Source organism: Dendrobium catenatum, unplaced genomic scaffold, assembly GCF_001605985.2.
Source record: "Dendrobium catenatum unplaced genomic scaffold, ASM160598v2 fragScaff_scaffold_853, whole genome shotgun sequence".
NCBI classification, from domain to species: Eukaryota; Viridiplantae; Streptophyta; class Magnoliopsida; order Asparagales; family Orchidaceae; genus Dendrobium; species Dendrobium catenatum.
This window is the reverse complement of record NW_021319315.1, coordinates 2,244,180-2,262,656: the sequence shown is the minus strand read 5'-3', so window position 1 is coordinate 2,262,656 and position 18,477 is coordinate 2,244,180. Positions and strand designations below refer to the sequence as shown.

Here is an 18,477-nt window from a genome sequence, read left to right as displayed (position 1 = left end):
GTACCTCGAAGACCCCTAAGTGCTCTCATAGCATTGTGGGATTGAAGATTACAGTCGCGGTGTTACTCAACACCTACCTGAAGCGCTCTCGTAGCATAGAAGGGAAGGCCTGACTGCAGTAAATTTTCCCTAAACGAGGAGACGCCAGGAAGCTACCAGAATTCACACTGAAATGCACATGACTTATACAAACAACAAAGAACCTTATTTGAATTTAAATGAACAGCATGGGACAAAAAATGAACACAGGGGACTTGTAAATTTACAAAATGCACTATGGGCTTGAACCTGAACAATACAAATAGAGGATATGAACTTGAACAAAAATAACATGGAACTGAATATTAAAACATTAAACGTATAATCATAATAAAAGTGTGAATACTAAAAAACAGCCCGAGTCATTTAAATGAATGTTGATGAACAAGCAAATGATAAATAGTGAACAAGCTACTCAATGCAGAACACTTAAGTTAAAATAACTTAGAACATTGAACTTAATTAACATGCAATGAATACAGCGAAGCCCTTTCCTATGGATGAATATAACAGTTTCCTGGGGACAACGACAACCGACATGCAATGGTTACGATAATTCCTTCATACAAATGAGGCAGGCCATCTACAAGCAAAGGAGGGCAATATACAGTGAACATATTGAAGCTTCTTACAAGCAATAATGCAAGACTTCCAATAGATGTTAAAGGGTATCATTGCCAGTTGAAATGCATGCAATGATACAATGCTTTTAAATGAATATTAAAGAATTGTAAGAATGTTTGAAGTACAAGTAACAATGAACAAAATTATGGCATGGACCACAAACTTTTTTTAAAGATATTGAAAGGCTCGCAATCGTTGATATGGCTCATCTATAAGTCATAATCAACGAAAACTGATGACATACTTGCAAACCATAATGTGAAACTTTTAATGGATAGTGTGACTCATTCATGTAGAGCACACTAGTTGAGATATGAATGCCAACGAGCAATGAAGGAATTAGCAGCAAATATAGCTCAACTGGTGGTGAACAGCCATTTGCAGATGAACATAACGACTTGCATGCAAATGATGATAGGGGATAGGTTGTGAATATAAGGAATCACTTGTGCACATAGGTACATATGTGACATGTTACTTACAAGCAAGAATGAAGGCCCACAATGCATACAGATAATTACAAACAAAAGTAGAAGACATTTCATGCATATAGTAATCCACCCACAGGTACGACGAACGATATGCAATAAATGTCAAGATGCTTCTACAGCCAGCAACAACAAACATATTGCAAGGACGGCTGGCCCTCGATGAATACAGATATATGTACAATGTATTATCTGCGGTCAAAGGGAACATGCCTGCAACACATATAAAGCAACACCCACAAGTTATCTTAGTAAGAGGTGGTGAATACTACAACATTCTCACAGTCAATAAACACTCAATGAAAGGCAAATGCACAGATCTCTTACAAATGAAGACAGATGACATGTAGCAAATGCAAGTGTATAGCGGGTTAGTGTCTACGGGCCCTTGTAGGAGACCCGCCATACACATCAAATGTCATCTACGAGCAAAATGTCAAATGACTGCTGCAAATGTAAATGCCTACGAGCTACTGAAGGAAGCCCGTTATACATTCAGCATGCTTTCTGTGGGCAAATGTGAAAGAACAACAATAGATGCAAGCGTCTACAACAAACCGCAAGAGACTCGTTAGTGAAGGAGATTCGTTAATGCACAACAGTATATATGTATAAAGCAACGAGTAAATAACCCTAATGTAACGCCACACCACCGAATCTGCAACATGAATACAAGCAGACATAAGGCGTTTACTAAATCCCAAAAGAGACCCAATAAACCACACGTCACGCCACCGAATTCGCAACGCTCATACAAACAGACAAAAGACGTCTACAAGCTCTAAAATAGAACGTCGCACACATTTAAATGATGGTTGCTGGTACAGCTAATCTGTGTTAAATATTTCAAATTGCCCTCACACATACAATGCAACATGTATACACATAAATGCAAAAGTCAAGAAAATATGTATCTAATCATATACCTGCATGGACCCCGGAGAGAATGTTGTATTTACACACGTGACGTATAAAGATGCTACGCGGGTCAATAAATGAAGTTAAGTTCGAGCACGATTCATCTATGTGGGTAGAGAGGAGTCGACACGGCTCAAAACATCAAACAAATGTACAGTCGTAGCACCGACCAGGATATTTATTTTATACATTCATATTAGGCCTTCAAGATCTATAAGAAGAAAATATACTAGTAAAGGCATAAAACCGTCAACAAACCCGACTCTCTGTCAACAATTAGATAGAGTCGACAAGATTCAATAGATAATTACGAAAATGCCCACTAAATACCCGGATGGGGTCCAACGGGCGTGATGCATGAACACACGTGATGTCTGAAGATGTTGCGCAAGTCAGGAAATAAACTTAAGTTCAAGCCCGATCCTCCTATATGAGTGGATAAAACTATCAAACAAATATACGATCGCGGTGTTGACCGGGACATTTGTTTTATACGTTCATATTAGACCTTCAAGGTCTATAATAAGAAAAATTCACTAATAAAGGCCTGAAGCCCACAACAAATCTGATCCTTTATCGGTAGTAGACATAGTCGATAAGGTTCAATCAGTGAAATGAAATTGCCTATGAATACTCTGATGATGGTCGTGTTGATAGAAAATTTCAATCGGAGTGGACCCGAAATATTCAAAATATCTCCCAAATGCCCATAAAATTCAAAATTCGAGAGACATCAAAAACTACCAAAAACCAAAATACTTAAAACTGAGTCAACTATCAAAAATTTAAAGCAAAATCCAAGCTTGGGAGAATTTGATAAGTGTAAATAATGTATTATTTTATGTGTTATATTTTTAATGAAAATATATTATTTTAGTTATGTTGTGCAGGAAAAATACAAAAAAAAAATCAAATTCTAAGTATCATCCAGCATCGTGACGTCGGACAAAACAATGCCGCAGCGCCATTAAAGGCACCACCAGTGCGCTACAAACGACGACACTGACTTCTCTGATGGACAGCTTCGCAGCGTCAAAATGATCAGCTTCGCAGTGCAATGTTCACTTATTTCAAGCGTCACGGTGTCATAATCATCAATACCAAAATTTTCACTAAGGCGTTGTTGCGTTCAAAATCAGCAGCACCGTAATATAGTAGTTGTAACTTTCAATACATGATATGTCAGCGAAATGGCGTGACTGTTCACTAACTAAACGATACACGTTAGTAGGTGTCGCAATGGAGCACAAACATCAGCACAGCGGTGTAAGTTCATTTTATGAGCATTGCGGCGCCAATCTTTCAAGCGCCACAACACTAGTTGTCTAATTTGTGTGTTCCTATGAATAATCATTATGTTATATTTGTAAGAGAATTCAGACACTTGTATTAAGTACTTTTCAAAGTATTTCTTTATATCTCTGTAAGAGTAAAATCTAAGAGAGATTAGAGAAGTACTAAATACAATCATTAAAGTGTTTTAGTCAGTGTTTGTTTAAGCAACTCCATACGTTAAGGAAGTAGTGTAAAAGAGATACATTGATCCTTCTTGGTGATATCATTCTCTTGTATTTTCATTCTTCTAAGATTTTTATGAAAATGAGTTTGCTATCTTTTCTTAATTGTCTGGCTAATTCTATAAATTTGGATTGATGATGTAGAAAATATTTTAAATACTAATGAAGATTTTTGTGCTCTAAAGTTAAATGATATTTTCAATATTATCCCGCTCTTTATTTAATGCACATAATATTCATATGTGCAGTTAAAACCTGGTGTGATGTATAACCTCGAGGGATGAATGCAAGAACAACCAAAAATATTAAAATAGTATGTTTGCATACCTAAACATTGGATGTAAAATATGCTAGGTTCTTAAAGAGATGATATAATTATACGAGATCAATAGATATCATTCTCACCCTTATAAGCTTGACAGAGATCTAAAGATGCATATGCTCTAAATCACATTACAGAACATAATTTTATTAGAAAAGATATATAATTTATATTCATCAATCCAAAATATTTTATTTAAATATTATATTCATTATTTTACTATTTTTATTCAGTGATTGAATTTCCACAACTAACAATTTTATTTCAGTAGGATAATTTTGCAATTACTGTAAGCAATAATAGTTGATTGATGAAAAACATACTTCCTCGTGGGTTCGACACTCTACTTTATCACTTTATTACTTGATTTGACATATATATTTGCGTATATTAAGTGAGGTTTGTTATTTTTATATATCAAAGAAACCTTATGCATTGTTTAGGAAGATAGAGCCTTAAACATTTTTATAATTTAAAATTGCACTCCACATTAACCCCCATCAAAGTACAATTCAATAGTTATGTTTTCAAATTAAGAGTGATGAACATATAATTTTAGCTAGAGTGCGAGTGTCAAATCATAATTCCATGTCTGGAATTAGAAGGGAATATTCTCTCCTCCATCCAAAATTTCATTATAAGCAACCAAAATGGCAGTGGGCTGGTTCCCTGCAATTTCAAGATGCTTCCAGCAAATGGAGAACCATAAATCAGCCCAGAACTTACTCTCCTAGTTGAAGGATCTCTTCGAGAAGGATACCAAATAATTCCCCGCTGCACAGCCATCTACCGAACCTCTCCAAAATGGAAAACCACTAATTCCCTGCTGCAAAGCAATAATTCCCAGTTGTTAATTGGCTGAATCCAAATGGAATTCACTAAGGAAGAAATTCCAGCTCTGGAAATTTCTCCTTCTCTCCAAACTAGTTCCTTAATTTGTTTTCTCAGCTTTCCTTATGATGGAGAATAAAAATTTTGGATTCATCGTATAATTATTTATTTCTATTATTCCTTTTTACTTTTGCATGGTTTCTTTCTTTCAATCCTAGACCGTGTATTGTATATACATTCTACACTTAGTTACCACCAAAAGAAAAATAAAAATCAACCGAAAGTTAACAATCAACAGAATTGTTAACCTAATTTATACACTAGAAACTTCAAGCTATATAATAAATAAAGATATAAATATCACATGAAAAAATAGCATTTCGAATGGTTTTAAAACAAAATTTTATGCAAGATAGTCAACTAACCTCTTCTCTTTCAAGATATTGATCCTCTGCCAAAAAATCCACAGCTTCTGAGGCAAGAAAGCAACTACTGAACCTTCGCATCTTATAGAACCTATCCTTAATTACAATGGACTCTTTCATCTTTCTGATAATGGTAGCCAACTCATCAATCTTTCCACTACCAGTGGCATCATCTTCACCAGGCAATGGTGGAAAAGGAGCTGCAGATGATGGTTCATCCCTTGCAAGAATATTTATCCTTTCATCAAGCTTCCCAGCTTTATCCAAGAGCATCAGTTCATCTAAACCACCAATCAGAAACTCATTAAAGTACACCTGCGGAACTTTAGATGACCCAGTAGCTTTCTCCAACTCCAGCTTTCTGGTAGGATAGATATCAATATTAATTTCAACATACCTAAGCTTCTTCTGATGCATGAATAACCTAACCTCTCTGCATTCTTGACACCCTAGCTTTGTGTATATAATAATTCTTCCCTTCATAGTATTCTCTTCTACAATCTTTTCATCATGAACTTTTTCTACTTGTTCCAGCTTGCTTTGTATATCTGCATCTCGTCCAATCTTAATATAGTTGAGAGGATTCCATGTGGATATATCTCCAGCCTTCATTAAAACATCCTTTAGTTTAAATTCAGTGCCTGAATCTTCTTCCTCTTTAATTCCCTTAACTGCAACATCACTTTTCTCTTCCGCATCATAATGCACCACATAATCATCATCCTTCTTTCCGGAAAGGCGACGTAAAACAGTCGAAACTGCAACTGATCCCTTGTCCTTCACAAAGTTTTTAAAAGCAACAGCTTTTTCTGGCCAAGCAGATGCCTGCAAATCTGAGTCTTGTTCTGGGGATAGGCTAAAAGACCTCCTGGTTGCTTCCATTTCAAGACCCTCTGTTCCATCAAATACAGGATCCACTTCTTTCTCTTCAGGAAGAGCTTCATATTCTTCTGTTCGGTTCAGCTTACTGATATTCTCATCCTCCAAACCATTAGACACATGAGCCTGCTGCACTAATCCAGCTCCATCGTTACAGACTAAGCTTGGAATTTCTTTACTGTTTAATTCCCCTTCAACTTCTCCCTGGTAATCAAATGTCTCATTTTGGCTATTTTCAGAAGTCAATGAGCTAGCAAATTTTCCCACAAAATTTAAGGTGCCATCTCTGCTTTCATCTTGTTTTTGTTCTAAACCTGGTATGTTGGGCGCTACTTTATCATCTGTGCATTTACCTTCACTTTCCATTCTATAAAACACTGCTCCAGAAGAAAATTTCAAATCTCCTGAAACACGAAATCAAAAAAATGAGTTCCAGAGCCTACAATGAAATGACTATTAAGCTTCACGAGTAACGGCATTTTAAACTAGTTTAGCCTTGCTAAGATGATCGAGAAATCTCACGAGTACACTCGTTATGTTCTAACAGCGAATAGACTTAAAATCACATTTATATAGAAACATCAATATAAGAAAAATAAGAGGGAGAGGATGAACAAAGCCACCAGTAATGCAATGCTGTTACTCTCAACCAAAATAGTAGGACAAGAATGTGAAATGATAGATCCGGCACTTAGTGGATAGAATTCCCAATTGACTGATGCAAACATACCCCAGATCAATATGAAAACTGGAAATGCAAAAAGAAGCACTGATTCAATTACGAACAATCCCAAATAGGATCGAACCCTCAATTACTAGCAAACAAAACCCATTCGCCAATAGACGAACCATAATCCATCAATTCTCAGCCTTGGAAGCACAAAACCAAGAAAAATCGAGGAAATTTCAGCAAACCAACTCTAGCATCCACATAGACTCTATATAAGAAAAGCATCAAATAGAAATAGTACCAAGATATAAAATAATAAACTACGAAAGAATCAGCCGGATCCGCAATGGAGATAAATGAAAGAATTAATCAGTCCAAATCGTAACATTCTTATATCAGATCACTAGGGAAACCACAACGAAATCTTATACTCTATAGAGATCGACTTGAGAGATCGTTCAAAGCGTTACCAAAGAAAAAAGCGATAGCAGTTTCCGACGCCGAAGATGGAATGCCGATACAGAGGAATCAGGAATGGCAACTCAAGAAAAATGAGATCTCAGCAGGGCCCTACTTCATGTGAGATTTCACTTACGTCCCAGGAAACCACGAGGCATGGAGGGCGTAATGGCGTCCCTCTTTTGTTTTTCAAGAGTCGCGAGTTGGAACCTGGAGGTCACTTCCCGAAGTCCTTTCCATACGTCGTGTTTGACCTTCATTCGCGGAACGATGGTCTGTGGCCTTGAACCGGATCGCCTGCCTACAGACGCTGCTCGAATAATTGGATTAAGCCCGAGCCGTTACTGACCCGGAAGCAATGCTAAGGGGCTGTTTGGTAGGAATTTTTATTGCGTCCTCCCACCTGACGTAGAGATACGTCCTCTCATCACTAAAAAACTGGGTTTTTGCTCGGTATTGCTAGCTATTATTTGGTATTAATGAAGAATATCATCATGTGAAGATCAATACCGAGTTATACCGAGCTATACCGAGCAATACCGAGCTATACCGAGCAATACCGAGTTTTTTCTAGGAAAAACTAGGTATTTTTTTGTATTGATGATATTCTTCGTTAAACTATGTATATTTTTTCACATGATGATATTCTTCGTTAATACTAAATAATAGCTAGCAATACCGAGCAAAAACTGAGTTTTTTAACGGTGGGAGGATGTATCTCTACGTCAGGTGGGAGGACGCAATAAAAATTAGTTTGGTAGCACTCCGAATTTTATTTAAGTAAGATTTTATAAATTCTCTAAATAAGGATTTCAGAAATCCTTGGGGGCTTAAATGCTGAAAATTGTTTGGTATAGAGTGGATTAAATCTCATGTGATTGTTTGACTATAAAGCGAATTTAAAGAACGGGCTCTTTCCTCTCGCTCCCATAGAACCCTAAACATGTTAAGGTATTTAGGTGGATACAATCAGACAACACGACGTGTGGTGCAAATCATGTAGTCAATGCATAAATCAAGCATAATATTAATTAGTACTCATGACAGTAGCATGCAAGCATACCACTTTAATTATATTTGCCATGTGCCTGAAAATGTGCATCGTAAAGTGTGCTTTATATGAAAAAAAAAAGTCGGCTCGCACAAATACAGTTGTAAGAATAGAATTTTTTTTTATATAAGAAATTCAGGATTTTTTTTTTTTGGGAATTTAATTCAGGAAAGTAAAAATGTTACAATTCTAGAGCTGGAATTTGTGTTTTGATGATAATAAATATTGTTGGATTGTATTTAGTTTCTGATACTTTTTATTTTTCATATATTATTTTTGCAGTACTAACATTTCATCTTCAAAAAATATATATATTGTTTTTGCGGTACTAATATTTCATGTTCAACATATACTAAAAACCGGTCAAAGAATTAGGACTTAAGACTTGGTAGTATAGATTTGATTTATGCAAGAGTGTACTTTTTTTTATTTTCTTAAGTCAAGTAATATAAAAATGTATATGTTAGTTTAGCTATCGTGCACACACACACCTAGAGACTAAGATTAAATGTTTAATTTTTCGATCGTATTGGACGACTTGAATCGTACTGCACAATTTGGATCGTATTGTTTGATCTATGCAATTAGAAATTAATTAAAATATCTAATTAATTGAGAATTAATTTGAAATGAATATAACTAATTGTATCATACAACCTCTAATCATATAGGACGATCATATATTTTAAGAAATCTCGTTATTAATTAAATTAGGTAACAATTTGAATTTTATATTTTATTCAATTCGTACTATGCAAGTTCTATTTGCATTATGCGAACCTAATCGTAATGTACAAGAACAACACAACAATAACAAGCCTTTATCCCACTATGTGGGGTCGGCTACATGAATCTTTTTTCTCCATTGAGCCCTATTAAGATTCAATACAACTGTGGCGGACTAGAATATATGTGATGGTAGAGTGAAAAATATAACGGCTTAGCAATATGTGTATATCCAGCACACCAACAGATAAATTAAGAGAGAGAAAACACCAAAAACTTTTTTTATGTGGAAAACCCAAAAAGGGAAAAACCACAGGGCCTAGCCTAGATGACAAATTTCCACTATTTCTGTGTTGGATACAAAGTTTGATACACATTTACTTGGAGATGCTGAAATTATAACAGGCTAATAAGCATATAGAAATCTGGTGATGATTGACGAATCGGCCGAAATAAGGCAATGGTTGGGTAGAGCTTCAATGACGGTGCAGAAGAAAACTCCAACCGTAATCAGGAAAAGAAACTTTGGCGACAGTTAGAAAGAAAGTCTGTCGATAGTTGATAGGAACTTCGGCTGTGATTGACACGTACTCTAGCAATGGTGGGTATCCAGCGACTGTCAGCAAGAAAACTCCAGCAGTGGTCGGGAGGAACTCCAGCGGTGGTCGGGAGGAATCCCGACGGTGGTCGGCATGAACTCCGGCGGTGGTCAGCAAGAACCCTGGCGGTGGTCAGGAGGAATCCCGATGGTGGTCGGCACGAACTCCGGCAGTGTTCAGCAGGAACCTCGGCGGTGGTCGGGAGGAATCCCGGTGGTGGTTGGCACAAACTCCGGCGGTGGTCAGCAGGAATCCCAGCGGCAGTCAATGGAAAGAGAGCTCCCAAACTCCTTCCTTCCTTTCCTTCTTCTTCCCTCCTTCTCATGGGAAGAGTGTAGGCTATTTATAGTTTTTTGAAAGTGGCATGACTTGTAAATATATGGATGATCAAGGTCAAAATGGGAGTGGTTTGTATGAACGATCGATATTGGTCCCCTTGATCATGGACCGTTTATTAGTCAATTGGATGCCTTAATCATTTCATAATTCAGTGATCATGGGCTCGTTGGATTTGCCTCGTCGAGCCGCTCGATTCGACTATAGGCATGTTACATTTGGAAACCGTTTGATAATTCAAAATATGGTTTGAAACTTCAGAATGCGCTTTGGGTCTTTGATTAGGACTCATTTGGGCTCGGATTGGGTTGAATTTGGTGTTGTTGGGTTCATCTTTTTGAGACGTTCAGTTCGATTATAAGTTTGCTGAAATCGAGTTCATATTGTCTTTGATTTAATTTCGGATGCTTTCAACTCAATTTTGCTTCAATATTCGTGCTCGATTGAGATAATTTTTTTATGATATGTCAACAATAACAAAACAAAAATAACAACAAGCCTAAATAATCGGAATGTACAATGATTTTAAATATTGTCTAATTTAATCATGTAATTAATCAATTGAATATGGCTTAGTTATGGTTTAAGATTGTACAGTATGATTACAATCGTACTGTACGCTCCATAGAGATGATTTTTTGTTATCCAGGAGTTCGTCCTGAATGAACTGTGATTTGATTATATTAATCGTAATCGTACAATATGATCCTAAGATCGTACTAGAGGACCGGTGAAAATTTTTGAACTGATCGTATAATACTAAACGGGAGAATTGAACTAATCATATTGTACGATCTTTGTACAAATAAAGATGGGTAAGTTGAAAATTAGGAATTTCAGGAGGTTTACTATTCAAAAATCTCTTATTTCGTTTGAGAGAGTCTTTGAAAGTCAAGGGTAGGCGTGAGGACTATTTTAAAGTAGGCTTGAGGACTTTTTTGATAGACTGATTTATGTGAATTTTTAAGATAGTCAACAAATATTATTGAAAAAAAAAAATTTTTGAGTGAGGACTTTTTTTTTTCTGTTGAATGGAAGATCGATAGTTTGATAGTCTTGTTCATGTCGGCATTTGTATTGGAGGAATAATTTGTCTCAGAGTGGAAGGAGTGTTCATTACTTAACATATCTCTGCAAACATTGGACATATGAAAGCATATTGATCAAGTCATTTATGTGAGCTAAATAAAGTTAGGTTCATACTTAGACTTCTCTATATGTATTTATAAGTTTTTTGATATAAGCATTTTGGTAAACGAATTCAAAATATTCGTTCATACGTTCCATATTAATTCCTTTGATCGTAAAATTTTTTCGAAAAATTTGGTGTATTAATAATGTCATAATTAAGTGATTTTGGGCTCCTTAGATTCGTCTCGTTAAATTGTTGGATTCAACTATAAACATATCAAATTTGAAGATTATTTGGTCATTCAATTAATATCTGAAGTTTTCAACCACGCATCAAGTGTTTGATTTGAGCTCCGATTGGGCCATTTTTGATATCTTTGGGTTTGTCTTGTTGACACGTATTTGCCTACGAATTAAATTTAATTTTGAAAGTTTCTAACTCAGAATTTATCTCGAGATTCATGCTAGTCATGTAGTTTTTTTTTTAGAAATATTAATAAATTAATTTTTACAATTAAACCTTCAAAAACATGAAAAAAATCAAGAAAATCTATAATACTAATAATAATTTTTTACAATTTTATTTTTCTAGTGAAAAATTAAAATTACTTTTAGAAATAGTCGCAAATATCATGATTCTTAATGCTCTATATTAATGTTGCGCATGAAGCGTGTGGCAATGCAGACCTTCATAAGAATTTCGAGGTTTTTCCCCTTTATTAAACCTAGGCTTTGTTTGGGCGGTTTCTAAGTTGCTACTTAAAGTATTTTTTTAGCATTAAAAAGCTGATTTATGAAGCAAAAAAAAAACTGTCGCAAATGAAGCCTTAATTTGAGCGATAGCAACGTGACTATATCATTACAACCTAGTTTTATTAAAGTTAGTGATAATTCAGCCTCATTTTTATTGTGGATTTACTTGGGGATTCAAACTTCACTTGACAAATATTAGAGTTGAATGGTGTCTTACTCAACTTAGGCTCCGTTTGAGAATGATTTTTTACTATTTTTTGAAGCAGTTTTTTAGTACAAAAATTTTAATTTTTATACTAAAAAATTGTTTCAAAAAACAGTAAAAAATCCGTCCCAAATTAAGCCTTAATTTTATTATAGAATTGAAAATAATCATCTTGGAAGTAAGATCCATGAAATGACTAGTGGTTGTGGAGCAAATGAAAGTTTTTCTTAGGCTTTGTGTTATCTCTCACGTGGTGGGAGGAATAATAGACTCAAGGGGTGTGTGTCTTCTATAAGCAAGGGTTTGAATAAAGGGTTTTGAGCCAGGGAGAGAGAGAGAGGTGAAGAGAGGGAGAAGTGCTGTTTTTTTATGAATTCAGTTTATAGAAATCTAGTAATGTTTGCCTACATATGTTAGTTTTGTAATTTATATTTTATTTGTTGATTTGTAATCTACAAAATATAGTTTTCTCTAGTCGACTATAGATATCTTGTTTGAAGTTTTAATTTTATATCTTAACAAAATAATAGTAAACTATATATAGCTTTCGGAGGACTTGATGAGTCTTCTACATCAAAAAATGAAGTAATCATTTTAGATTATTGATAAATCATCAAAAAAATTTATCTTGATCGGGCACGAATGTCGAAGCAAAATTAAGTTGGAAACTTCAAAAAATTAAATTAGAGACCACCTGAACTCTGATTTTGACAAACTTACAACTGAATTGAATGTCTCAAAAATACGAATCCAACAACACCAAATTCGACCTAATCCAAGTTCAAATAGGTCCAAATCGAAGACTCAAAGCGATTATATAGTGATTCTTTCAAGTCCCATCAAGTAATGCACTTTATATGAGGTATATTTCATCTGTTTGTGTGCTGGATTTTCGTACAATGCTAAGATATTAAACTTTATACTTCTCTAACGTCGCGAATATTCCATGATGCAATAATTCTATTGATAACAAAGTAATCATTCAACTCTTTTATAATATAAAGAGTAGACGTTATAAATTGTAAGTTGTTTACTATCTTATATTTAATATTATACATTTTTAGATAACAATTAAAAAAATTAAAAATGTCTATGCCAGTCCCAAGCCCGGATGAAAAAAGTTTAGGAAAAACTTTAATAAAATAATTTAGGCCCCCCTTCAATGAATTTTCTGGCTCCGCCACTAGCTGTGGGATCAAGGGAGTGAAATACATAGTCTACACACGATTGCTCCAGACAACATCTATCTTATTTCTCTGAGTCAAAACTTTTCTTGAGGGAGTCCACTTTGTTGTGTGGCCAAAAGAAAAGACTAAAGAGTTCTAGTGTAATACTCGTAGAAGCGGAGTCCACTGAATAGATGTATGTCAAGTTAATCAAACCACTGTAAAAATTTTGTTGTGCTCGTTTCTTTTATTTATGTACTTCAATTTCTACATCTCATTTTCATGCACTTTTACTTTCTTGCAAGTCTGAGTTGAGCATTGATATTCATGTGATACAAAAATATTGAGATTGCTTTGGTTCTAGCTTTTGTTATAAAAGAAAACGAAAAACATCCTATTTACTTTTCCTATAAAATCAAGAAAAAATTGTAATTATTTATTATTTACTTTCGCGTTACAAATCTGAGTTTAAGTTGTGAATTTGGCTTGAATTTTTCAAAAAGTAATTTTGAAAGAAAATTTTTAAAACATCAATTCACCCTCTTTTTGCATGCCTTATAATTCAAGTGGTTTAACAACCATAAATTAAACTTTCAAAAAAAATCATGGGACATAATCATATTTTAATAATCCACCATATAATAAGAGATATAAGAATTATTCATTTCTCTAACTTGAAAAGGATAATATTATTTACAATTGAGAATTGACTGATCTCATTATGGATAATATAGAATTCAGATATCAACAGGCATATAATTTAAAATCAAACAAAATGGTTTAATCTTAGGCTTCGTTTAGGACAGTTGTTTTACTGCATTCTAATGCAGCTTTTTACTTAAAATTTTTCAAATAAAAAAAATTTAATACTAGAAAGCTGCTTTATAAAGCAGCAAGAAAGCTGTTCCAAACAAAATCTTAATCGAAATCTAGAGCTAGTGGCGGTGATTGTATGTGGTTGTTGTTAGCATTGATGGCTAAAAAAGCAAAAGAAATTTTTGATTTCTCAACTCTTGAACATTCTATGTTGTAAAGAATAAGGTCTTATTTATAATATTTTTTAGATTTACATTTTATTAAATTTGGTCATATTCCAAAGCACTCCATTTACAGTCCACATTGATCCCTTTGATCATAGATCATTTATCAAATATTTGAATGTCTTAACAAAGTTAGAAATGAGTGGGCTTAGGCTCATTAAATGCTCATCGAGCCACTTGATTTGACCATAAGCATTCTATTATTGGAGGACATTTGGTTCATTATTTTATGCTCAGAAGTTTTCAAATATAATACAATGGCTTTATTTGAGCTCATTTAGAATCGAATCAAATCATTTATAATGTTGATGGGTTCATCTCTTAGAAATGTTCAATCCAACTATAAATTTATTGAAATCAAAGTTTGAATGATCTTGAATTTAATTCTATAAATTTTCAATTCAAATATTTCCTCAAAATTCATGCTGATCATTTGAATTGTTTTGAAATTGTATCAATATTATAATATTTAATTTAATATTGATTAATATTAATTTTATGTTTGTATAGAAGCGCTGCTGCTCGCCGGCGCTGCGAAATCGCAAACCTGCGCCGCTGCCCGGGTCGTGTCGGGTTGACCCGAACCCAAAGCGGGTCGGGTTCGGGTCCAGGATTTCGACCCGTTTGCCTACCCGGGTCGGGTTAGGATCAACCCGATTGAACCCGGGTCAGTTCCGGGTTCGACCCGAACCCGACCCGTGACCCCTAACTTATACAATATGTAGTGCTCGTTGCCATTCAAGCAGAGAGCAGAGTGCAGCACTTCGCGACATCCAAACTGGATCATTTTGATCTACTTTATTGTGCGCCTCATAAAGCCATAAAGGTACAAAAAGATAAACTTATGGAACCAAACAAATAGTACAAGCAATGGATACCAATATTGCAGCTGTTTCAATAGGCATAAAAGCCTAACATGAACAACATCATCTGTCGAATGCCAATGCAAGTATTGGTAAAGCATTGAACTTCTGTTCTAGTTTCTCATGATCTATATGATAATGATACAAAGAAAAAGAGAAATAGCCCAATAAACTTTCAATGAAAATTCAAGGAAAAATCAATACGTGAGCGGAATCAATATTTTTGTGCTATATTATTTTGTATTAAATATATGAATTAAAATTACCCATGCAAATATCAGGGATGAAGTCCTGCATTATTTTTCAACGCCACCATTGTTTCATGGGCTAATGGAGGGAAATATTAGGTGCAGACACCGGACATAGAGATACATCCAGAGTCCAATAAAATGTTTATACGTGGATGTACTTTATATTTTAATGTGTCCGCGGAACTTTAAGCCAAGCTCGTAAAAAGCGCGGCCAAAGCACATGTAAAGTGCAGGTAAAGCGTAATCAAAGCGCAATAAAAAAGAGCAACAAAAGAGCAGTTAAAACACAACTACAATGCAGGTATAGCACACGAAAAAGTGCAACAAAAGCACACTCCACATGCCACATTTTAAGTGAATGTCCGGACGTAGGACGTATCTCTACGTCCGATATCCGCACCTAATAATGGGAGAGATCAGTTATTCAAAATGGAAAGTGGGACGAGATGATATAGAAGCAGTCCAATTACCACAGCGGTTGTAGAGCTAACTGTGAAGAACTTTATATTTGGCCTAAACTGATGGCTAGAAATCAAACACGAAGCAATGCCTTAAATACATATTCCTGTTGAAACAATAAGAAAAAAAAAAATAATAAAGGTGGTGAATAGCCGAAGACATGCAAGCTCTTATTATACAACTACAATTATGAACATATTCTACGTCAGGATGACTGCAGCAAAATAGGGCCAACCAATGAACTAAGCATATCGCTCAGTGCCACCTGCACTTCGTTCGTCCCATGTTCGCATCTTATAAGTTCAGTGAGAAGAGGAAAGAACATTGACAAGTTTCTCTCAAATGTAGAATCTGCCAATCCGCTAATAGTTTGAAGGGTTGCCACAACCATAGGTGCTCTTGCTGCAAGTTCTCTGCGTTTTCCAGAACCAAGAGGGATGAGCCAATGAAGTCTTGGTTGGGCACTTGACTTGGCTGCATTAAGATATACTTGGAGGACCTCCTTGCAGAGCTCAATAAGGTAAGCCTCAATTTGTAGATCACCATCAATTGGGGTGTCCAAAACGATGTTTTGTAAGAGAGAGAGACATATCTGATATGACTCGTTCTCCAGACGGAGCAATGGTGGGTCCTGTAATTGGGTCATAGAGCTCAGATCTTGCAGCCTCATCCTTAGATCTTTGTCACTGTTTATCTTGTAAGCATGAGATGCTATGGCATGCGAAGCTTCGAAGAGTATAATAGTGGTTTTAACGGACAGCTGACCTCGGTACATGCTGTATATCTCCATCACAGCCTGCAAAAGAAGAAGAATGGTAAAAACGAAGGAATACTTTGAATTATTACACGCTAATCATTTGACAAATAAAGTGCCTCTAAGTAATCGCCCCCCTAAAAAAATTAAAAGTTTGTTTATTACATGAATTTTTAGGTAATTTGTCCCCTGTTACATGAATTTTTAGGTAATTTGTCCCCCTCCAACTTTTTCTCTTTATTATAGGAATCTTTAGGCAATTGACTCTCCTAAAAAAAATAAAATACTATGATCTTTAATTGAATGCCTCTTAGCATAATATACACATTGTGTAGAGAGGTTATTACAAGGGATTTTAGGCAATTCCCCCCCTAAAAGTTTTAAAATACTATGGTCTTTAGGCAATTTCTCAAAGCATAATTAAACACATTGTGTAGAGGTGTTATTGTTATGGAACGATGAGCCAAATACAAAGAGAAATAGTAAAGATAATTCAAAAATATCCTTACAACCAAAATTTGTAAGGGGGCGTTGCCCCCTTGGACCCCTGACATATTGTATAGAGGTATTACCTAATTTTTGTTTAAGAATAATTATCATTATATAAGATGTTGATAGTATGTTCAAAATGTATTATATATTCAAATATAAATAATCATTAGTCACTAAAAATTATATATATATATATATATATATATATATGAAAAAAATCTCTACATTTTTACTTATAAGTTTACCCCCTGAAAATTAAGACTAATTCCGCCCCAGCCTCTAAAGTAGAGTCATGACATTGCTAGTAAGGTGAAGATGAGCCTAAACAGGTACTAAGTGGCATTTCAAGTTAAACTACAACTTAATATGTACCATATAATGGAGAACCAACAGAAAGACAGAAACGTGAGAGAAATTTAAGGTTATGCGCATATTTAATGAGGCCTGTATGTGCACCGATTCATAAGAAAACTAGACGAGCCTGCCAAATATTTGAATGAAAACTACTTTCCAGAATCCTTATAATAAACATCCTTCGATGCAATCATCACAGAAAATTAAATTAGAACTCAAATCTATTATTGAATAAAAATATTTCAAGGAAAGAACATTATAGAATATATTTTGATCTTTCAACTGAGAAGTGAAACAATTTATTCCGAAAATCTCTGATAGGAAACACTTGTATTCACAAGTGTTCCTAGCCAAAATCAGTAAACTGCTACAGTTTTAGTGCTGTCCACAGCAGAAATCAGCCACAAAACAGTGGAAAAATAGCAAATCGGAGAGAAAACAGTTGAGAAAAGACTTGTATTTTACTAATAGATGCAACATAATAGAAAAGATACAATTGATCCTCAATTCGAGAGGAGGATCGATCTCTCCCAAATCTCTAGACGCCGCTAGAGCCCAAAGAAAACCTAAATCTAAGAGATCTCAAATTTCAGCCAAATTCAAGATGCTCAAACCCTAGGAAAATCAACTATTTAATGCATACAAATCAAAAGGAATTCCCTAAACAATCCCTACAATCAATTTCCCTCCTAAAATCCATTCAAAAACCTTCCTATTCGGGCGTGCGGCTAAATCGGCGGGCGTGCGTGCGGAAACGGGAGGCGGAACTTCCGCCTCATTATGGCTGGGTCGGTCCCGCATGGACCGGCCGGACCGGTCCAGTGGACCGGTCTAACAATACTCCCCTCCCAAAGATCCACCTTGTCCTCAAGGTGAAAATATGCTCGTGTTCCCGCGGAGGTGGCCATCCTTGAGCTGACTGAATTACCTTTTTGTATTGCTGAACCAAGGGCTGCACAGAAAGAGAAACATCCCCTCCCTCCTCCAATCTGATCGCATCCAACCTGTGTAGTCCCACCACATAATCTTCCCCCACCTCTTGTATGTCCCTAACCATGGTCTTAAGTGATGTCATGGCTTTGGATAGCCTTGCATCTCCCCTTATAACCACCTTTCTCCCATCCA

At 35.4% G+C, this 18,477-nt stretch overlaps 2 protein-coding genes across 2 annotated transcripts in view; both read right to left on the bottom strand.

The window, feature by feature from the left end:
- Positions 1–7,426, bottom strand: part of LOC110110387 — a 30,978-nt gene extending 23,552 nt beyond the window's left edge. The window contains exons 1-2 of the mRNA XM_020841831.2: positions 7,184–7,426; positions 5,165–6,447 (exon numbers count right to left, since the gene is read on the bottom strand). Of these exons, the coding sequence (XP_020697490.1) occupies positions 5,165–6,409 (1,245 nt within the window). The 5' untranslated portion in view covers positions 6,410–6,447; positions 7,184–7,426. The remainder of the gene's footprint in view (positions 1–5,164; positions 6,448–7,183) is intronic.
- An 8,314-nt stretch (positions 7,427–15,740) lies between these two features.
- The window catches only part of LOC110110338 (brefeldin A-inhibited guanine nucleotide-exchange protein 3-like), a 34,561-nt gene continuing 31,824 nt past the window's right edge, over positions 15,741–18,477 (bottom strand). The window contains exon 11 of the mRNA XM_020841756.2: positions 15,741–16,548. Coding sequence (XP_020697415.1) covers positions 15,958–16,548 — 591 coding nt within the window. The 3' untranslated portion in view covers positions 15,741–15,957. The remainder of the gene's footprint in view (positions 16,549–18,477) is intronic.